The sequence below is a fragment of the Phyllopteryx taeniolatus genome, chromosome 12, assembly GCF_024500385.1.
Source record: "Phyllopteryx taeniolatus isolate TA_2022b chromosome 12, UOR_Ptae_1.2, whole genome shotgun sequence".
In the NCBI taxonomy this organism is placed as follows: domain Eukaryota; kingdom Metazoa; phylum Chordata; class Actinopteri; order Syngnathiformes; family Syngnathidae; genus Phyllopteryx; species Phyllopteryx taeniolatus.
This window is the reverse complement of record NC_084513.1, coordinates 22,504,645-22,526,815: the sequence shown is the minus strand read 5'-3', so window position 1 is coordinate 22,526,815 and position 22,171 is coordinate 22,504,645. Positions and strand designations below refer to the sequence as shown.

Sequence of the window (22,171 nt, the reverse complement as noted above, 5' to 3'; positions counted from 1 at the left end):
CGGTCGGCGCCGTGCCGCGCGCGACAATCATGCGAAAGGGAAAATGTATCCCATTTCTACACGTGGCTGCGGCTGCGATGACGTCACAAGTGGACGAACCTCACGCGGGCGTACAACGACCTGAGAAAATGGCGATGTCGGCCGTCTTCTCCAGCTCTGAGCTTTGCGTCCGTCACGGGACGTCTTTTAATTGCTTCCGAGGGAGACGGAACGCCGGCCGTATTTTACATTGCAACAGGTAAGCCGAGGTGCAAATTTGTTGTACAGTCCGAACTGGTCAAGCGCAGGCTCGCAATAGCCTTGTGTGTTTTTACTGCACACGCCACACTCAACATCTCCGAGCTTCGGCGTTTCCTAAAGCCGCCCAATGACGCTCTTCGGGCCCGCGGACGCGGCGGGCCTCTTGCGCTACGCTCGGCGTCCGCGCCGGTAGGCTGACGTGACTCCGCGCTGACGTCGCCGCATCGGGAAGGGGCGTGACCAGTAACGTCCGAGCAAACTCGCTTCTCCCGCCTCGCTGTGTTCAAAGCAGCGACGGACGAAATGCTGACGTCATCTCGCGTTCTCATCGCAAGATGTCGTGTTGCTGTGCGAAGCCACGCCTACTCGCTGGGATAGGCTGCATTTCCACACCACATAACACATTATTATTATTATTATTATTATTATATATTACACACTACATGGCAAGCAGTATAGGGAAGGAAAAAATATATATACACTGTAAAAAAAAAAAAAAAAAAAAAAGATATATATATATATATATATATATATGTATACATGAATGTATATATGTATATATACTGTATATAATGTATATATATATATATATATATATTCAGATAGATTCCGATTCCGATTCCGATTCCGATTCAGGGCCCATCATTTGAAGTATTTCTTTGTTTATTTTGACATCATTTGGGCTTCCAGCTCATAAAAGCCACAAAATCAGGAATTCCAAAAAATGAAGAAATCCCCATCGACTTCAAGAAGTCGCCAAGTCAGCGTTGGCAAAACCCACGCGAAGCGGTCTCGTGTCAGCCGGACCGCACGTGAGCGTCTCGTTAGTACCTGCTGTTTCGGCAGCGGTGAGCTGACGGCCGCCATTTTCTCTTTTCTATCAATTCCCTTTTCACGGCGGAAGCTCCGTTCCAATTCCGCCTTGACCCGGAATGCGGTTCGGTTTGAAAGTCAACCCGCTTTTTGGGATCTTCATCCTCACGCACACTCCTTCGTCTTCTTGCGTTAACTCATCTACGTGGACGGGTGGGCCGCGCCGGAGACGGCGGGGAAGGCTTCCCGCAGCAGGGAGGAGTAATTGATCTTTTTCCCGCCGCTGGCATCACGTCGAAGCGTCACATCAAACTGGAGAGCAGAAGGAAAAAACACGGGACGTAAGAAAGAAGTCAGGAAAAATATCCTTGCGTGTATTTGGGGCATTGGCGGCTCTTCGTAGTCTGCACAGGCTTGCATATTATTATTGTATTTTGTGCGCGAGGCTAAATCCGGATGACGGAAATAAAAGCAGCGCAGCTCGCTTCTGATTGGAAATGAGCACTCATCAAATTTGGATGGCGTGCTCTGCGATGCAAGGACCGTTGTCTTTAGCGCCATCTCTTGGTCAGCCAGACAGTAACCCGCTGCACATGCGCTTCGCTGTTTTGGGGAACCTATCCTCTCTGATTTGGAATGTGGTACGGTGAAATTGAATGAATGAAGTCACCGGAGACCATTGTCTCACGCGTTTGACTTCCTTAAACGAGCGAGCTTCTTTTTACACTTGTATGACAGTGAGGGTGATGAACTGCATGTTTTTCCCCGTCCCTCACGTGTCACTGAAGGGAGTGTAGTTTCATTTCATTTGACATTTCATGTGACTCAATTCATTGAATTGAGTCACATGATGGTGAGTTTGATGATTGATCAATTTCATGATTTCCTGCTTGCAGAATCGATTGTGCCGGGACCCCCAACGTCACATCGATTCCATCAGACGGGATTACGCTAATCGGCCGCTGCGGCGTATCGTTCCGGTCGTTACTCCATTTTTTTCGATACGATATTTTGGGATCTCCATTGCCCTTTCTCTCTCCCAATATATGAATATACGGTGTATATATACATTTAAATGCGCTCGTTGTTTTTCAAGACCTGGAAAGAAGTGACGTAAATGCTATGAAAACATATCGCGGATTCCGCCTGTTGAGCGGGCGGTCCGGAACGTCACGAGGGGCATGACGGCACATACGGAAACTTCTCACGACGTTCCGCTTTGAAGCGAAAGTGCGGTTCGCCCTCGTGTCAAGGTTGGAATTCGGCCTCCGATCGCACGTGTCCGGCCGCTTCAGCACGTTTTCTACAAGAACTTCACAACAGGTGATCGAGCCGTGAAACGAGCGATACAGTTCCGGGCCTTTCTGTGACTCTTCCGCTCTTGCTGCAAGCTGCTGATGACAGGCTGTAAAAGCATTTCCCCCCGAGAGGTTCCCGTCGGAAGGCCGAACGGCGGCACAGTTTGAAGTAGCAATTCGAACTGTGCCGGGAAAATTTCGCAATTTCACACTGTGACCTCGAGCGATGAACGCATCTCACCTCGGCCACGTCGGGCGGCCGCTCCAAGTTTTTCTTCTTGAGGACGCGCCGGGCCTCGGCCGGCGTCGGGCCGACGTCCTCTTCGGGCCGCCGGCGCTCGGCGAAAGAGCGGCCCAGGACCAAAACCTCGTGCTCGCTCAGCCCGCACTCCGTCGCCGTCCGCAGGCCCCTGTCGTATCGTCACGCACAGAAAAAGAGCTTTACTCTTCGTCAGCGTATTCCGGGATTCGCCGTCCTTGAGTGAGGAGTTCAGGGAGAGCTCTTCCGGTCGAAAGCGCGAGAACGCGGCGCTAGCGAATAGCAGCCCACCTGCAGCGCTGCCCGAAAGTGTCACAAAAGATAGCATTTTTTCCCCACAAGGAATACAGCATTATTCTCATTTTTACTTCTTTATTATTATTATTACGACCAAAAGTCATTTGATCGCTTTTGTATTTCATCTCTATATATTCAAGTGTACTTAAATGCTTTCTGCTCATTAAAAGCTGGTTTTTCTTTTTTTTTCAAAGGCCATTGAACGTTCTCTGGAGTGACCCGGCACAGGGCGGCACGGCGGACGACCGGTTAGCGCCTCTGCCTCACGGTTCTGCGGTTGCGGGTTCAAATCCCGTGCGGAGTTTGCGTGTTCTGCCCGTGGCTGCGTGGCTGCTTTTCCCCGCAGCTCTATTGACATCAAGTGGTACTCCCCGCTTCCATCGCAAAACCACGCGCGCTAGGCCGAGCGAAGGCTCTAAATTGCCCGTCGGTGTGAACGTGAGCGCCGATGGTTGTTTGTCTCTATGTGCCCTGCGATTGGCCGGTGACCAGTCGAGGGCGTACCCCGCCTCTCGCCTGAAGTCCGCCAGTCAGTCAGGCACGCCCGCGACCCGCGTGAGGAGAAGCGCTACAGAAAATGGGTGGGTGCATGACCCGGAACAGATTTGGTGCCAGGCCCAACATGAGCGAGCATTGCGTAATTCCATTCCGCAGAGGCGCTTTGGAAAGTTGTCGAGTCGCCCGGAGCCCCCCCCCCCCGAAGCCCCGATGTGCGTCAGCGACGTTTATGCGGATCGGCCGGCCGGACAGAAAAAAAAAAAAGCATCACAATTTGCGAGTCGTACCTGAAGGAGTCAAAGGTGACAAATCCAGTGTCGGCGGGGTCGCGAAGGGTCAGAAAGTTCCTGATCTCTCGCTGCTTTTCCTCCGGAATGGACCGAAGTTTAGCCAGGATGGCGCCTAAATTGGCTTTGGGGAACTTCAGACAATTTGGCACAGTTTGGCATGAACGAGTTGAGCGCGCTTGCCGCCAAGACAATCTTCCTTCCAAACCTGCTCAGCGTGTCGCTCCATGTAGTCGAGGGTGTACTCGTCAGCATCCAGCAGCCGGAATCGCCGCTCGTTCAGGCCGAGGGTGGCCCCGACGTGCAGATCTGGGGCGCCGACGTAGCGGCGGGGCTCCTTCTTAAACCGCTCCCGGCCCGGCTTCGTGACGCGACGGCGCGACAGAAACATGCCGCCCGGCACGCCTGGCGGTCCGGCGAGGAGAGAAAAGTCTCGAGCTGCGGGCTCCCAAAAGCCAAGCAAGCTGACTGTGGTTCAGGGTGACGGTCCCCACCTGAGTTCTTCCGGGAGCGCTCAAACACGCCGATGGTGTCGTCGCTCAGGTAGAAGCAGACGATGAACTCCCTGCCGCTGTCCGCTTGACTGCCGCTCACCATCTTGGCGTAGAACTTGAGCACATGACTCTCAAGGCCACATCTGGGAGCAAACAAAAACCCTTTTCGTGAGACAAAACCCGAGCGGTCAATATTGCAAATATTTCCAGCCGCAGATGTAAGGCCGCCATATCGGCGACGCTTGAGCTCAAGTTCGTACTTTACGACCACGACAGCGCCGTCAGCAAAATGCGAACGTTCGTACTGGCAGCGCACACAATAGACAAACTAAGCTGCCGGACGGGCTAAACTCCTCACAAGTGAAGATAACAAAAACAATAATCGACAATAACAATTCCAATCCCGCCCGTCGTGTTCAGGAATCTTTGGGCGCGCCGTCTGCAGACATCACTCGCCATCAATAGTCAAACGATCATATGAACCATATGAACTATTCTGCGAAGGGTAGTCGTGACACTCGGTAGTAGTTACACGTCCAAAGCATGTTTCGTGTGCCGCGACGCTGGCGCACGATGTGTCCAGGCCGGTCCGCAATTTCCCACGCGGCCCGAGCGGGCCAAACGCGGAGCGTCGGAAACCGCAAATCGGGCGCTCCGACCTGTCGTATTGCAGGAATTTGAGGAGATCCTTCCGCGGGGGTTTGGGCGGCAGGCGCCGGCAGGAGCCGAGCGAGTCCTCCTCGGAGCCGAAGCCATTATAAGGAGGGACCGGTCCGGGGGGTTCGGGGGCCGCCGGACTTTTGTACCGCACCGGCTCGAAGTGCTCTGAGGGAGAAGAAGGACAAAACAGTTCAGAGAAGACCAACCCCGCCTGTCGCGTCTCGTTATCGGAACGCGGGACTGAACACCCTCAACTGGTTGCCAGCCAATCGCAGGGCACATACAAACAAACAACCGTTCGCACTCACAGTCACGCCTACGGGCGATTTCGAGTTTCCAATTAACGTGCATGTTTTGGGGATGTGGGAGGAGAAAAGCCACGCGGGCACGGACGGGGAGAACATGCCGACTCCACGCAGGCGGGGCCGGGGATCGAACCCGGGTCCTCGGAACTGTGAGGCTGACGCTCTAACCGGTCGGCCGCCGTGCCGCCTCTTTGAAATAGTTTGCGGGAAAATGACGAGACTCGTTATAATAATAGCATTCTACGATCCAATTTTTAAAAATGCGCACTTAAGAACAACGCCACGGCGCAAAAAAGGTCCGAATTGTCTCGGGTTTCCGAAGTTGAATAATAAAGGCCTCCTCTCAGCTCTCAGACGCTGCGGGCGTGTCGGACGGATGCGCCAAAAGCAATCAAATATACTGAGGGGGTGGTAGCTGAGACCGGCTCAAAACAACTCGCTTATTTGGGACTACGATCGTGAACAGAAGCACACGAGTCCACTGACCCTCGTTGTCGGCGGCGCAATGTCACAGACGAACACGGCACGGTGGGAGGAAGGCGATCGGCGCTGCCCCGTTCGCTCGAGTTTCCAAAACGTCGGCCGGCGGTGTTAATGTTCAGCTCGCCGTCTGCGTGTCTTTAAAAAGTCAATCCATCCCATCGCTTCCCCATTTTTTGGGGGGAGCTTCAAAACCGTCTTGTGGAAAATGAGACATGGAGCCATCGTTAGCTCGCTAGCTGCACGACGCAGTGATAAACGGGCCTTGTTATGGACGCTAAGCGCAGCTAAAACACAACTGAGCAGCCAAACGAAATGACGTCACTTTGTCCTTGTGCGGCGGGGCAGGGAACTCGCGCCAGAAAGTATACGTGACGTCGCAGGGCTGGGTTTTAGCCCCGCCCGCAAAATCGGGAAAGAGACGCTTAAGCTACGTTTTCGTAATCCAGCACTATATTGTTCTAAGTCTTTGTACCGTATATGACATATTTCATGTCTTTAGAAAGAAAACACGGATATCTGCTTAGAGCCTCTCGAAGGTGGTTTGGGATGCGTTAAGGTTAGGATCGGGGCGGGTTAGGGTTAGTGGGATTCATATTAACGACGCCTCCTTTTCCCATCTGAAAGCAGTAGGGCGTGTTCTACCGGGATATAACAGCCAATCAGAGTGCAGCGGGGGGTGTCCCGCCTACAAACTATGCGTGAATCCTCAAAACGAGCGCCGGTTCCGATTACCGACCTATGCCATACTTGGAGCGGTAGAAGTCTTTCGTGAAGTCATCGCAGTCGGCGATGACGACCTTCCTGCCCCACACGTTCAGCTCGCCGCCCAGCGTCAAATCGCAGTCCTTGTAGAACTCCTCGCGGATGGCGCCCGTCTGCAAGGGGAAGGTCGACGCCGGCACGTCGAGCACGGTGCGCTCGCTCGGCTGTCCGGGGAGAGCCGAGTGCTTCCGAGTTTGCTGCGGAGACGGCGAACCCGTCAAACCTCCGCCCGCATTAGCTGCACTTGATACCCAAAAATACGAACCACATTTCGGGGGGAATTTAGCTTTGCTCGTCTGTCTACTAAGCGCTGACTCTGAAAGTGTGATACGAATACCACGGGTGCCCCCTCTGGTGGTATGCGACAGAATCACTGAATTGATTACAGTGAAAACATGAAATATAAACAAACATGAAGCGTGTAGCTGTGCAGCGGCTTATTTCAACTTTCTTTTGTTTGTTTTCTTAGAAGGAAAACCTCGGCCTCTATTTTAATGTTGGCCATTATGAGCGCAACATTTTGGGGCGGCGGAACTTGCTGTATGAATTTGAAGAACCACCGCAGGCTCCTGCGGCGATGATCCCAAAGCGGCGCGACTGTCGAGGCGTGTCACAGCGTCACTGTCTTTATTACCGTCGTGTGCTGTGGGAGATCATTGCGGCGCGTTTGGGCAAAATGACTTGGCGAGCTTTACGGAGTGGAAGGTATTCTTTTAGCGTTGAAAAACATACGGCTTTATCGAAGACTCCAAAAGGTCGTTCGGTGTGCACGCGAAGGCGAAAGGTCGCTTGTTCGGCGTGCTCTGCCGTCTGCCGTCGCCCGAATTCCGACGTGCCCGATGAGGACGAGCGCCGCAGAAAAAATCTTCTGCCTTCTTGTATTCAAAAGGGCAATCATAATCATAATCATAAATTATACACTCGAAGACACTTTACAATTTCACACGTTATTCATTCACTCCTCCGTTACCCATTACCGACCGGTGGTAAACTACTTGTAGAGCCGCAGCTGCCCTGCGGGGGGCAGTCCGACGGAAGCGCGGCTGCCGTTCTGCGCCTGCGGCCCCTCCGACCGCCGCCAAACATCATCGGTAGGCAAAGCGGGCACGACGACGACGCGGCGTCCGAACCGGCGAGCCTCCGGTCGCAGGACGTACGCTTACGCTCTGCGCTACTGAACGAAATCAAAGGGCAACGTGGAATGATAGGAAATGACAGCATGCCGGACGGCGGCCGCCTTGCTGCCTTTTCATTGGCTGGCAGATCGCGGCCAAGCTCCGCAGGGCTGCTGACATTTAATGAAGCGAAAGCGAGCACGCCTGACCGAGACCCGGCGGGCCGACGGGAAGAAGTCAGCCGGGAACATCGGGAACATTTGGCTTGGCTCTTACTCGCGTTACTTGCGCACACGTGGAGCGGGCCCGTATTCCGCTCACAAGTTGATTTGCTGAACCGAGTCAAACTGGCAGCCATTTCCCACAGGAGCAATTGCTCAATAACGACTTGCACTTGGAACGCCCCCTTCCTTTTCTTTGGCAAAACGGACACGCCCCCGTGTGTTGGTGTGACGTCAGCGTCGGCCCAATCCAACGAAGGAATGTCCGATATTTGCTATATTGTGGCTGTCGGGTGGGATCCCCTCACCTCTGAAGTGGCAACTTTCCAGGACATACAGAAACAGCCCTTTGTTGTAGTTGCTGCTTATGATAGGTTTGATTTTATTGCCCAAAATGGCCCTTTTGGAAAAAAGCTCATTCAAGCGGTGAGAATTGGTGCTGTGAAAGTAAGCCTCTGATTCTATTTGAACACATAATGCCCATTTGTCTTTGTAAGTGCGTTGCTTGTAATGGCAATATTGCAACATTTGTGCTTGTAAATGTGTTTGAAACGGCGACTTGGCTCCTCCCTTTTTTGCCAAGCGGCTCACCTTGGGCAGTTTGCCGCGCCGGAGGAACGCGGCGGCGGCGGAGGCGCCGCGTTCGCGGATCTCCACGCTGTCGTCGGCCACGAAGTAGCGCAGCAGCAGCTCGCGCGGGCCGCCGCCCGCCGCCCGCTCGTCGTCCCACAAGCACAGGAAGCGCAGCACTTTGCCGTCGTGCTCCAAGAACTGCTTGAGGGTGTCTCGCCTCTCGTACGGCCGCAATGGACTCACGCTCTTCTCCATCTGGACAAACGGTGCGCGAGGGACTCAGTCGGAGCAATAGGAGGAGGAGGAGGATGACGTCACCTTCTCCCGGAGGCCACGGTAGGGGTCTTGGGGCACAGCGACCGGTTCGTTGAGGAGGACGCCGCATTTGGTGAGAAAGTCCCTGGTGAACCGGTCGCAGTCGGTCACCGTGAAGGTGCGCGAGAACAGCGCCATCTGGCGGTTGAGGTTAAAGTGGAAGACGCCGTAGAAGCGCTCGTGTTTGGGGGGCGGCAGTGGGATGCGCTGGCGACCAATCAGAGTCCCTGCCGACACCAAAGCGCTATCATTACGTACGCCCGAAAACGAAATCGAATCAAATCAAAAGCCAAAAATCATCCATCCGTCCATCTGCTGCACGCGAGCCTTTGAGTGACACGTCAGCATGAACTTAACAAATGTGCCATGGTCATTTTTGATTTTCAAAAGAGTTATTCAAATACTTTGGATTTCAGTCTACAGATTTTTGGAAGTTTTGAGAATATATTAGCTACTTGATTTCGTTTAACGAGTGGGGGAAACGTTATCTTTATGATTACTTGTTATTGTCTTACAATTGTTCGATATCTTTTCAGTCTTTGAATTTTTTCAATAAATAAAAGTATTCAAATATATATATATATATATATATGTAGATATATACACATACACACACATGCACAGAGTGGAAAGTGTACACGTAATAAAACACACAATCTAAAGAAATCCCTCCAAAACATTGTACCATTAATGTGACTTGACCATATTTTTCCAATCTTTTAAAGAGAGGAAGTAAAAATAAACAACTGAACCAATGTGGTTACAAAAGTGTGCACACCCTTCCGGGGATGTCGTTGGGTTCAGATTTATTCATTCCCATTTCAACTCATGTTGAATGAAAGTCAGCACCCAACTGCACACATTTCAAGTGCCTCGGATTAACCCCCAATGAAGTTGAGCTGTTCTAGTAGGCTTTTCCTGACTTGTTTATTTCTAGTAGAAGTTTTGTGCTATTTTTGAACTGTTCATAATTCCATCCACCTTGTCTGGGGCCGCGCTCGCTGCAGGTAAGCGCTTCCTATACGCCGATCAGCATGTTTTTGTCTTTTGAAATGAGGACCAACGAGTTCAACCTCGGTTTTCAAATGTCGGAAACCCACCTGGAACCTCCCAGCCGCACGCGGGGAACTAGTTTGTACGCGAGAGCCTTTTCGGTGGCGCTCGACTGACTATCAAGTGAGAGCGTTCACACGATTTTCTGCCCAATGTTAACGGCGAGCAAAATGCGCTGACCTTGACGAAGTCCACTGTTTTTGTACTCGGGCTCGACCACTCGTATGGTATCATCTTCCGGGTAAAAGTAGATTTGACACGTCCGGATTCTGTCGGTCTCATTGGGAGCCTCCGGCACCGCTTCCCGGAAGTACGCCTCAAAGCGCAGCGCCTGCCAGACAGGCCGAGCGGTTGGACATTTTGCCGAGCGGAATTTGGGATGTAAACCCAGGTGCCAAACCTGTTTGTCAAAGGCGAGCCACGGCGGCAAACCGCCCGTCGCTACTTCGGGATAGACGGAAGAGTTGGCTTTGAGCCGCCGTCCCGGCAACAGCTCGCCTCCGATGCCCGGCTTCTCCGAAGGAACTCCGCTCGAGTAGTCGAAATGTTGGGATTTGTGGAATTTCTCCTTCAGCAGCTGGAACACAAAGGACAAAAAGTGGGTGAGTTCCAGCATTCGGACGAAGCGCCACGCAACGATGGCCGTGGACGCTCTGGCATCATTGGACTGATGAATGCATTTCCAAGGCCTTCCACCACTTCAGTGCCTTTCCGTGACTCTTCACCTGCTGAAGACCTTGAGGGGCGCTCCAAGGCCAGGGGGTCTCAAACTTAACCGCATCAAGTATTCCACCAAAAAGGCTTTCACGTATTCATAAATGGGACAACTAGCTGTCGTCCAGTCTTCTCAATCTTCATTACGGACAGTTCACAAGAAGATCGGTGACTATTTCGCTTCCTCGTCGGCGTGTCCGGTTGACTAATGACGTCCGTTGTTGTATTTCTTGAGCACCGCGACTTTCTCTGCTCCTGTGCTCAACCCAAAACATTCCGTCTTCCACTTGTCCTGAAATTGGCCGCGATCGTCGCCAAACGTTGTCGTCGCGACAGGTTTCGAGACTGGCTGATGTCACTTCAGAATTACGCGTGACTCGCGTTGCTAATTCGCTTTGGCTAACCTGTCCGCCGAAAGCTGTTACGAGCCTGACCTGTGGTAGCTTATAAGTGACAAAAGATTGTCTTGCAAAAGCGCACGCGCCGCCCGAGCGCTAAAACTTTGATGTTGTCCGGCGGGCCTCAATTGGCCCCCGGGCCAAGCTCAGTGTCTGAGAAGATCCGCTCGGGAGCCAATTCAGCTCCCGTCGGTGGATTGTTAGGCGTCGTCTTGCTCTCCCGATGTGAAAACGTGAACAGCGCGATGAAGAAAAACTCGAGGTGACCTCAGAAATGTGGATCAAACCATTGTGTGTTGTGCAAAACGTACTGAGAGATTGATCAAAAATGTGCATTGATGCATTCAGAGGTCAGATTAACTTCACAGTGCGCGTTAGCTTGATCCTGAATATCACGTTAATGCCGAACATCCCAAACGTTGAGTGAGCAGTGGACTGTAAATCAAAAGGGCTTTCTGTATTGTAGTATAGTATAAGGTTGAATGAAATCATTGACATAAAGTCACAATCCAAAACTTTGTGTATGTACACGCGCTCATTCCATTGAAATTTCAATCGTTTTCGACTTTTACAGTTGTATTTACTCTCGTCTGTTTTCAGACATTTGGGTCCAATTGAGGTTTTTTGTAATAATCCTGATTGGAGTCAAGTTTGAAATGTTCTATTTAAGCGCAGTGCTCATGTTGAAAGTGTGCACGAGGTTGCCGTCGCTTACAATCGGCGTTCGGGAAGACGACTTTGGAAATGGGACCGATTTGGCTTACCTCAACACAACTAATTATGTTTGACCACATTTGAATGCATCAACGGGACCCTTGGATATCGGATTCAAACCGTAGATCATTATTTTAGAATGAACCACATATTTGTTCTTTACACAAAGAATAAACTGATAGCAAAACACAACAAAAAGGAAATATATCCTAACGATGTTTGTTACACCCGTCATCTTATCGTGGCGGAGGGGTTTGTGTGTCCCAGTGATCCTAGGAGCGAAGTTGTCTGGGGCTTTATGCCCCTGGCGGGGTCTCCCATGGCAAACAGGTCCTCGGTGAGGGACCAGACAAAGCACGGCTCAAAGACCCCTATGACGGGAAACCTTACTGGATCGGGTTTTCCCTTGCCCGGACGCGGGTCACCGGGGGCCCCCCTCTGGAGCCGGGCCTCGAAGGCGCGGGTCCGCCACCTGCGGGAGGGGCCATAGGGGCCGGGTGCATCGCGAGCTGGACGGGGACCTCGGCCATCCGATCAGAAGCTGGCTCTCGGGACGCGGGACGTCACCTCTCTGGCGGGGAAGGAGCCCGAGCTGCTGTGCGAGGTGGAGAAGTTCCGACTAGATCTAGTCGGGCTCGTCTCCGCACACGGCTTGGGCTCTGGTGCCGGTCCTCTCCAGAGGGGTTGGACTCTCTTCCGCTCTGGAGTATGCGCACAGCATGTGGAAAACAATACCATATTGACCTAACGACATAAGTGTTCCTTTTTGGAACTATCAGTGTGATCTTTTCAAAATCTCAAGACAAACTCATAGATTGCACCACCAGGTCGCACTTTCTTTTTCAAACTACATCGTGATTGAGACGACAGCAGAATGGCACATGGCCACAGTGAGCCAATCACGAGCGTCGGCTTCAGAATGAGGAATTGTTATGAAGAAAGAAATCTGAGTTTTTGAGGCAATTTTTCAAATGTAACTAAAATTGTAATCCTAATTGTAATTGTAATAGTTCCAAAAGAAACCAATTACACGTTTTCCCCTCGTAATGGACTGCAATTAGGCCGACATAAACGTTTGATTTCCATTATGTGATCGAAGGCGGCACAGTAGGCGACCGGTTAGCACATCTGCCTCACAGTTCTGAGGACCGGGGTTCAAATCCCGGCGCCGTTTGTGTGGAGTTTGCATGTTCTCCCCGTGCCCGTGTGGCTTTCCTCCCACATCCCAAAAAACATGCACGCTAGCTTGCTTGAAGACTCTCAATTGCCCGTAGGTGTGAACATTTAAACAACTCATGTACAGAGGGTAAGGGTATCAGCCCAAATGTAACGTTTAAAAAGGGAGCCAACATGAACCTGAAACAAAAGCTGTATGTTTTATGTACTTACGTGTGTATTTGGAGAATTTCCGGGTAGAAAAGGTAAGGCCATGGCGCAAAAGTGTGTTATATTAGCGCCTCACAATACGTGTTTCTCGCTGTCCCCCCTGGATGGATCTATTGTTGACGGTAACCGTGGTTACATCGCAAGGTTTCAAATAGCAGGGACCTACAAACAGGAATTCCGTTTGTTTTCTCAAAACGCAAACAAGCCACACAACACAAACAGAACCAAAACATTCCTTCAAGTTCAAATGTATTTTTATTTGTTCTTCAAACATACATTAGAACGAGCGACGTGCGTTATACATTAAGCATGAACTTATTGCTCATTTACAAAGCATACAAATGGCAAAATAATTCCAAACCAATCGGGATGAAAATTCACTTCAAATAGGATCCATTGACTTTTGATTGACGCGGCACAAGACCACAATGTGGAACTTGGACTCGTGGCAAAAATACAAACCAATGTTGCAACCATTTTCATGTGTAGATTGATTACAGGGGTGTCCAAAGTCCAGCTCAAGGGTCATTTGGGGCCCCATGTTTTTTTTAATAAATATTGGCTCATTGATGAAGTTTGAACACCCCCACTGTAACGCAAAGGGCAATTATTTGTCCCGGTACAAGGAGTCAGTGTCGTAGCCCATAATGATAGTGCTTCTTAAAAGTGGAAGTACAGCATCTTTACATGGAGATGAAAAGGGGTGGAGCCTATGCCGACAAGGCAGCTACAGGATTGCTGGACACGTCCCGTCAGCCCGTCCGTCGCCGGCGAGCAACATCGTATCCGTGGGTCGCGGACGCGGGCCTACGACGCCAGGCCGAGTAGAAAGCCTCCGACGAAGCCGCTCGTGACCACGATGTTTTTCTTCACAAACTCTGTGGACTGACAGCGACCGACCGACCGACATCACATTTTCAAACACATTGAGCACCTAACTAAGGAATCGTCATCAATTAAAGATGCTCAATCTTATTTCTTGCGCTTAAACAACATCTATGCTAACCAAATAACTTCATCGACTGTCTCGTGTACTCCAGCGAGTAGCGGGGATAGGACGACGCATTTTACACGGTTCAAAAGGTCCCGTATTTTACCAAACCAACTTTTTTTTTTTTCTATTTGGGATGTAATATTGTCTCCACGGTGTCTGAGTAAACGTGAAATAGGAAGTGAAATGGTCCACGCATTTCTGAGTTGCAGACGTTTTTCTGCCGAGAGGCCCGAAGAGGCCAGCTCGTCGGAATTTCGCCAGCTTATCGCCGTCCCTCGTGAAGATCTCCGACTACGAGCCAGGCAACCAATCAGAGGAAAGGGGGCGGTCTTAACCAAATACGGACAATGCGGATACAAGACTGGGTCAAACAGAAGTAGCTGTTCGACGGGCCTTTTCTAGACACTGACGACAAAACCAAGAAATGTTTTCACAAATGAAATCGACACTTTTAGTCCATGTTAGAGAGTCACTCTGTGGAGGTTCGAAATAGACAAAATACAGGACCTTTAAGGCATACATCTGTATCTGTACCTTTCCATTGTGCTAAAATACAGAGTTTCCATAAATCATATCTATTGAAGTCAATATTTGTAATTATCTTCTTCATGTATGCTTTGCATTCTTTGAATAAAATTCAACACTAAATGTGTTGTTTAACATAATGTATGCAAATGTGGCAATTTATGACGCGTGAAAGGAGCGTTGAAAACAACAAAGAAAGTCTATTATGGAGAAACGCAGCAAAATGAGTAGAACCAAGAAAGACTAAAACTAGATGGAGCCGAGTGTCAAGTGTGCTTTAAGATTGCTCCAACATTAAGCAGGAAGACGCGTCAGGTTTTGCTGTGTCGCAAACTCACCCTCTCAACTAACGTGTTCAGCTCCGGACCCGCTTTATCCGTGTTCTTCTTGATCTGCTTCTTGGCTTTGTTCACGTCCTTTTCTACTCGCTTCCAGTCCACTTGGATGTAGCCGCTATTGTTTGCTATCTAGGGGGCACACAAGTCCGAAAAGAAGCATTTCATACTATTCTCAGGAAACGTTCAGTATTGCGGAGCGGATGAACCAATACCTGCAACAACAGAAGTCCTCCGCCCACAGAGGTGGCAGCAACTTTCCCAACCTTCTGGAAGAGATAGCCTGCACACCTGACATCAATCACAAGTTCTATTAGTCAAGCCGGCCGGGCGGGTACACGCATACCCATAATCGGGCCTAATTTGAGCCCGATTACCACTTCCCATCAAAGTACGACTAAAAGATTATCCTGAGCAATTGTCCTTTAGTGTGTGGCATTTTTGTTTTTTCCTCACCAATCTGCTCGGACAGTGGACAGAATGACAATCATAAACGTTAAACGTGATTTTCAGCTGCTCGAGATCGCGCGTAAAAGATCGGTTTTATTCATTTGCTGACACTTTAAAGGTCACAATGTGACACAATATCCAAAGGTACAAAGATCTTGCTCAATAGAACTGTAACAGCTTCATTGTATATGACACAATATAACTTTTCTGTTTGTTTTTTTTTTTAATACGTGTAGAAGCGCCTGTCAAAGAGACGCGCGACACACACACACACACAGAGTGCGCCTAGATTCTATTGGTCGACCGCCACCCTCAGCGCAAGATGAAAGACACCATTTCCCTAGATAAGTCTGGAAAGCCTAATTGAAAGCCACGTCACTGAAGAAAGTCCGGCAGGTTAGCAATTGTGACGCATTCAAACGACTTCACTTCAAATACAAGTTTAAAACAAGTGGCAATTATTTTGTGAGACGCAAGCTGGTGGTCAGAAATCAATCGTGTCGTTTGTAGATGTCCCACCAACTCTGCAGTTGCAGATACGGTCATTAAAGCCTGAAGACGCACGCCAAACTAATGAATAACGATGTCAATGTATTGTTGAGCATGGGTTGAAATTGCCCGTAGGTGTGAATGTGAGTGTGAATGGTTGTTTTTTTGTGTGTTTTTTTTTTACATGTGCCTTGCGATTGGCTGGCGACCAGTTCAGGGTGTACCCCGCCTCTCGCCCGAAGATAGCTGCGATAGGCTCCGGCACGCCCGCGACCCGTGTGAGGAGAAGCGGAACGGAAGATTTTTTTATTATAATGAAGTTGTCTGAGTTGTGCCAGTACACGTTTTGAGCAGTGCAATTAAGTGTACTGTGTCATCCACTCTTCAGTGGATACATACATCAACGTATAACTATATACATACTCATATGTACGTACATTAACTTGAGAAAATGTGTACGCGCGCTCTCTTTTTAATGCATTGTGGAGGTAGAGGATCAGGAAAAAATGTGATATTCCTGATTAAACTTATTCAAAATTCTTGATCACATACACTTGATTGTTTGCCGTGATTGTAGAATAGCCAATTAGGAAAGCCCAACAAAGGCTCACTTTTCAATTTGGAAAATTCCTGGTTTGTTCCCATTTCTTTTCAATTTGGAAAATTCCTGGAATTTTGCAACCCTTTGTACTACCATTCAAATTGGACTTGGGGAACAATTCATCTGTTGGAATGACAAAATTCAAACAAATGCAGTATGTGAAAGTGCGTCATCCATGTGCCTCCAGTCAATTTTACAAAGCAAATCCAAATGAAAGAATCATTTGCCATGAAAATAATCCTAACCATCCGCTGAATCCGCCTATGGCGATCTGTGTGGCCACCGAGTACTTCTCCGCTACCGGGCCGGACGTCTTGCCGAACAGGCGGCTCCACCATCGCTGACGTTTGGCGTACTCGGTCAGATCGACGACCTTGTCGTAGAGCTCCTCTTCCAGATCTACAAATAGGGGGAAAAAAAAAAAGCGCCGCTATTAAAATGAATGCATAAACGGCTTCGGTGGTTCAAACGCTCTGTGCAAAGCAAGCTCGCACGACCCAATATTTGGAGCGTTGGTCTTTGAGGCGTGCCCTGACAACATACGGTGACGTTACCGCCGTTCAAAAGCGTCTCAAGTCGTAGCGTGTACTTCGCGACGTTCTCGAAATCCTTGCTTTGCATCCCCTCGAGATGCACGGCTCAAAAGTTAGCCAACACTGGGTGAGCTGTACTCCGAGGACTGTGTTTTTATTTTTTTCTCAGATGATACGGCCAACCAAATAATTATAAAAGGTTCACCCAAAAGCGGTTCATGTTCCTGTTTACGTGGTGAAAGAGGAGAAATTAGCTTGACTTCTTGCTTACCCTTGTTGTGGTTCGCCATTTTGGATCGTCAGTTGCCTTCACGTCTGTCGTCACTCGGACAACTTTTGACTTTCAAAAAAAGAAGGGCTGCTTATTTCCAAAATATATGATCTGGGAACACTATCGTTAAGCTTTTAAGAATAACAATAACAAACTGACACCCAAGCGGACTTTTGTTACTACGTCATAGCTATAAGAGAGTACTTACTAATATCATCGCATAGAAGAAAAGAGATGAGGTACCCAAAACCAACAAGTCCCAATTTGAAGGAAACGGTCCCATGTGACGTCACAGCACGCCTAGGTGAATTGTGGTTAATGGAGTCCTTTGGCTTATTTTGTGACCCGTTTGTTTGATTTACTCCACGCAACCACTACTGTAATTGAAATGCAGCATTTGGGTACGTCATATTTGTAGTATCAAGACTAGTAAAACATAACTGCATTTTCACATAAAATGCAAATTGGCGTTTCGGATCATAGTCTTATGAATGACGTCATCGTCTATCGTCCACCAATCGCAAAAACTACAAATTGGTACACTGGCACACCATCTAGATTCTTCCATACAAACATCTTCTTACGAATAAAGCAAGGGACATTTCTTTAAAAATTATACATGGGTATTATCCTGTCAAACATTATCTTCTTAAATTCAAGAAAGACATTTGTGTTGATTGTTCATTTTGTGAAATGCCCCCTGAAACACTGGCACACCTATTTGAGAAAAGTCTTTAAACTAACAGATTCTGGAAAAATGTATCCCTGTTTCTTATTGATAATAGTGACTCTGACTTCACTCTTCATTGGAAAAATGTATTGTTTGGTTTGTACGATAATGCTAGCAACAAAACAATATTATTATAAATTTATAGATTATTCTTGCGAAATTCCATAGCCACAAATCCAAATTTAGTCTTTCAAAATCTCTCTTTTTTTTTTTTTTTAAGATGGAAACCAGACAGTACATGAGTATTTTATTTAACTACAAAAAAAAGTTACAACTGTTAATTTATCTTCTTCATTTAAATATTTTATTTAAAATCCGCCTGGCTCCTATTTTGTACTATTTTATGTACTAATGATGTTGTCTGTATTTGTTTGTTCGTAATTTGAATATGATCGATAAAGAAAAAAGGAAAAACAAAACAAAATGGTTGCTACCACAGATATGAATAGGTATTTACGACACGCCCCTTTTGAGCTGCGTGCTTTCGCCCGAGCGAAGCTAGGAGGATTAAAGTCGTCAGCGCATTGCATGTGTGTGAACGGCAAGAAAACCAAAACACCAAAATGATTCCGCTACATTGTGCTGCGTACGGTTACGTACAATGCCCTACAATTATGATAAGGGAACTGGGTGTAACCTTTCACATGTAAAAATATATCTTTATTTTTCAAACGTTATGTATTGATAGGACACGTTTTTGCGTTGACAGAAAAATAAACCTCATTAAAATCGGTTGAGAAATAAGCAAGTTAAGACTTAATTCCAATATCCATGCATTGCAATTGATGGGAAGGTCGACCTCTCCAACGCACCCGCCACGTACGCACGTCGGTTAGCCAGGCGACGACAGTGCACTGGAGTATCTAGTGTTCATATCTATGGTTGCTACGTCGGAACCCGACTTCCCCTTTCTCGCCCCCTTTTGAAGGACAGCTATTCTGACCAATTAGAGGTTTGAATAGAGGATTACGTAATCACAATACAGAGGGCGGAACCAATCACGAGAGTTTGGGAGCGGGACTTTTTTTTCTTGCCAACAGTCGCGGACTCATCCGCGTGCTCGTCAAACGTCAAGCGGGGACAGTCACGTGACGGCGCACGCCCGCAGCTGATTGGGCGAGGTGCGCGGAGGGCGTGCCGACAGTGGCGGCGTGCGTGCGTGCGTTTGCCACTGTGACACAATTACAACAACTTTGAGCCGATGCTTGGGCAACTTTGCGATATTATCAAATTACAGCCAGTCGTAAAAAAAAAAAAAAAAAAAAAGTCAACGTTGCATCCACTCCATGCACACACCAGTGCCGGGAATCACGCTGTTAATATGAGGCGGCTGGAAGCTAACTGGAAGGGCTCGTTTCCTTGAGGATTTGGAAAGAAAAATACGCTACGCCCCGCGCGACTTGCTGCGAAGAAGGTGTGCAGCTCTTCCGTTGCTCGTCTGCTCTCGCCTCCCGTTGCTGTTTCAACTTGTCCACCATGAAATCGAGCGGAGTGTCGCTCGTCACCACCGCCGCCTCCTCCTCTTCGGCTGCTGCGCGGAGTCTGAGCGCCGCCGCTAATGACGAGGAGAAAATGGCGTCGGCAAAAGCGAGTGAAACCGAAGAGGACTTTCCGACGCTTACGACGCAAGAGAGAGCGAGTCTGCTCGGAATTGACAGGTTAGAACAACTGTGGTGTTAACAGGTTTTTTTGTTTTTTTTTTGAGTGGAAAAAAAAAAAAAATCCGCTTCGTTCCTCTGCGTGTGCTTCACAACACAAGACGAAAGCTGCCCTTAAGTCATACGGAACCGCCTGTGTTGTGTGTCCTCTACTTGCAGCTCACTGTTTGGATTTCATAGGCTTCAAGAAGATGGCGCCAGAACGAAGGCCTTACTGTTCAAGGTATGCCACCACAGTGTAACATCACAGTCGCCTCTTTCCATTATTTCCTCTCGTTAGTAGTGCACGTCCCCTCCCGAGATAAAGTGGCAGCGACCTCTCAACGCCGCTCGTTGCTAATGCGGCTAATGTTGTTAGCAGCGACGAGCACATCCGTGAATTTGTCCAAGTTGGACTCTTAAGCGGCAATTTAGATCACATTACGCACCTTTTCTTGATCGTGTACAGTCCCGCACAACACTAACACACCACAATTACCATAAAAGGTCGCATACATTGATTGAAGCCACGTTTAATACTGTCAAACGCATCTCAAGCTAGCAAACGATCTACAGTACGAGTCTCCACATTTGACGTTGTAACATGGCATCCAATGCGATATCAGTTGTTTATTTTCACAAAATATACACGAGTTAAGACCAACGTAAAATCCACAGCGAACATATCGCTTGTTGTTACATTAAAAGTCAACTCGGCTGCAAAGTACCGAAAGAGTGAGGAAAAGCATTTGCATGTTAATGTGCGTAGAATTGATAAAATACAATAATAATAAATGCTACGCGGCATGTTGACAGTTGTCAGCGTATACAAAAACGTTCGTTCGTTTGTTTAGTTTTGTGCGCCAGCTCACTTATGCCAGCCTTGCCGGTGCGTAGCACTTTTCTGCCTGCTTAACTCAAACGTTATGAGCCTGAACATACGAACAACGCAATTTTGAACCTATTGGCAAAAATATTGTCGTATGGTTACAACCAAGATGGCGGAGACGGGAAGAAAATACTTGGATAGGGCAAACGTTTGTGCAACTACCTAGCTGCGCTAGCTTGGCTAATCACGTTAGCCCCCAAAATGAGATCATTCTAAAAGTCATTGTTATGTTTGAAAAACAATCATTGTGGATGGACGCAAGAGTCAGCGGCGGACAGTTTGAACGGCGTCAATGGCCATGCAGGCTGGGCTGCCTCGGCTTGATGTTTGCCTTCAACATGTGGTTTGGGGGCTTCTCGCAGGAGGGGGAGCGTGTGATAGTGTGTGTGTGTGTGTGTGTGTGTGTGTGCGTGTTGGTACGCTACTGCAGTGATTCTCAACCTTTATTGAGCCCAGGCACGTATTTTACATTTGAAAAATCTCACAGCACATCAACAAACAAAAATGTCAATTGTACATTTATTTATTTGTTCTGTCTGCCTTGATATGCTGGTGGCATAGCTAGATGAACATAGACACAGTATTTGTTGTAAATAAATAATATTTTGACCAATTAAGTGAAATTTGATCATTTCCCGCGGCACATCGGGTTGGGAATCACTGCCCTACTCTATGCAGTATCGTCACATCTGTGCTTGAATCATATATAAATCATATATACAATATACATATGCAACCATATGTACAAATACAGTCCCCTCCAGAAGTATTGGAACGGCAAGGTCTATTCCTTTGTTGTATACTGAAGACATTAGGGTTTCAGATTAAAAGATGAATATGAGACAAAAGTTCAGAATTGCATCTTTTATTTCATGTTATTTACACCTAGATGTGTTAAACAACCCTGGACAGAGCTCACCTTTTGTTTGAAGCCACCGACTTTTCAAGTGAGCAAAAGCATTGGAACAGACATGATTCAATTAATTTAAAGTGAATAACATTTAATATTTGGTGGCGTAACCCTTATTTTCAATAACTGCATCAAGCCTGCGACCCACTGACTTCACCGGACTGTTGCATTCTTTGTTTGAAATGCTTTTCCAGGCCTTTACTGCAGCCTCTTTCATTTCTTGTTTGTTTCTGGGGGTTTCTCCCTTCAGTCTCCTCTTCAGGAGGTAAAATGCGTGCTCTATTGGGTTAAGATTTGGTGATTGACTTGGGAAGTCCAAGACCTTCCACCCGACCTTTTACCCCCCGATGAAGTCCTTTGTTGTGTTGGCAGTGTGTTTTTAGGTCATTGTCTTGTTGCGTGATGAAGCTTCTCCCTATTAGTTTGGATGAATTTTTCTGTGAATTGCCAGATAAAATGGTTTTGTAGACTGCAGAATTCATTCTGCGGCTACCATCACGACTTACATCAATAAAGACTAGTGAGCCCGTTCCAGAAGCAGGCCATGCAAGCCCAAGCCATGACATGACCTGCACCATGCTTCACAGATGAGCTTGTGTGTTTTGGATCATAAGGAGATCCTTCCTTTCGCCGTACTTTGGCCTTTCCATCACTTTGCTAGAGGTTAATCTTGGTCTCATCACTCCAGAAGACTTTGTTCCAGAACGTTTGTGGCTCATCTCTGTACTGCGTTGCAAAATCCAATCTGGCCTTCCGATTCTATTTGCTGAAGAGTGGTTTGCATCTTGTGGTATGGCCTGTATATTTCTTAGTCTTCTTCGAACAGTGGATTGTAGATTCAGCCTACCTTGTGTTGGTTGGCAGTCATGTCACTGACTGTTGTCTTTAGGTGTTTCCTCACAAGGTTTCTGTCATCAATTGC

At 48.1% G+C, this 22,171-nt stretch overlaps 3 protein-coding genes across 6 annotated transcripts in view; 1 reads left to right on the top strand and 2 right to left on the bottom strand.

Annotated features, from left to right (window-relative positions):
- Positions 1-881: 881 nt before the first annotated feature.
- Positions 882-13,058, bottom strand: efhc2 (EF-hand domain (C-terminal) containing 2). The gene is made up of 12 exons (XM_061793253.1): positions 12,889-13,058; positions 10,074-10,250; positions 9,854-10,004; positions 8,624-8,847; positions 8,324-8,560; positions 6,371-6,593; positions 4,846-5,011; positions 4,187-4,329; positions 3,901-4,097; positions 3,693-3,826; positions 2,593-2,761; positions 882-1,365 (listed from the first exon to the last, which is right to left on the bottom strand). The coding sequence occupies exons 1-12, from the start codon at positions 12,928-12,930 to the stop codon at positions 1,255-1,257; spliced, it is 1,974 nt and encodes a 657-aa protein (XP_061649237.1). The 5' UTR covers positions 12,931-13,058; the 3' UTR covers positions 882-1,254.
- Positions 13,059-13,121: 63 nt separating this feature from the next.
- On the bottom strand, positions 13,122-17,403 carry fundc1 (FUN14 domain containing 1). Its single transcript, XM_061793254.1, has 6 exons — positions 17,292-17,403; positions 17,084-17,152; positions 16,525-16,678; positions 14,955-15,030; positions 14,743-14,871; positions 13,122-13,770 (listed from the first exon to the last, which is right to left on the bottom strand). Exons 2-6 carry the CDS (start codon positions 17,100-17,102, stop codon positions 13,693-13,695), a joined length of 456 nt encoding a protein of 151 aa, XP_061649238.1. The 5' UTR covers positions 17,103-17,152; positions 17,292-17,403; the 3' UTR covers positions 13,122-13,692.
- A 1,474-nt stretch (positions 17,404-18,877) lies between these two features.
- kdm6a (lysine (K)-specific demethylase 6A) overlaps positions 18,878-22,171 on the top strand; it is a 52,212-nt gene continuing 48,918 nt past the window's right edge. For 2 of the 4 annotated variants that reach the window (XM_061793247.1, XM_061793246.1), the window contains exons 1-2: positions 18,895-19,471; positions 19,631-19,694. In XM_061793247.1, coding sequence (XP_061649231.1) covers positions 19,290-19,471; positions 19,631-19,694 — 246 coding nt within the window. In that variant the 5' untranslated portion in view covers positions 18,895-19,289. Of the gene's footprint in view, positions 19,472-19,630; positions 19,695-22,171 lie in introns of all 4 variants that reach the window. The other 2 variants (XM_061793252.1, XM_061793248.1) reach the window with 2 other exon arrangements.

What these genes read in the sequence shown, in the direction of transcription:
- efhc2 (XM_061793253.1), bottom strand. Translation starts at nt 12,930, where the DNA reads ATGGCCTTACCTTTTCTACCCGGAAATTCTCCAAATACACAC. An exon ending in GGCGCGGCAAACTGCCCAAG is followed by an intron (nt 6,594 to 8,323) that starts GTGAGCCGCTTG and finishes CCGTCTCCGCAG; the next exon opens with CAAACTCGGAAGCACTCGGC. An exon ending in GGCCGCCCGACGTGGCCGAG is followed by an intron (nt 1,366 to 2,592) that starts GTGAGATGCGTT and finishes TCTGCTCTCCAG; the next exon opens with TTTGATGTGACGCTTCGACG.
- fundc1 (XM_061793254.1), bottom strand. An exon ending in ATAGGCGGATTCAGCGGATG is followed by an intron (nt 15,031 to 16,524) that starts GTTAGGATTATT and finishes GATTGATGTCAG; the next exon opens with GTGTGCAGGCTATCTCTTCC. An exon ending in GAGGACTTCTGTTGTTGCAG is followed by an intron (nt 14,872 to 14,954) that starts GTATTGGTTCAT and finishes TGTGCCCCCTAG; the next exon opens with ATAGCAAACAATAGCGGCTA.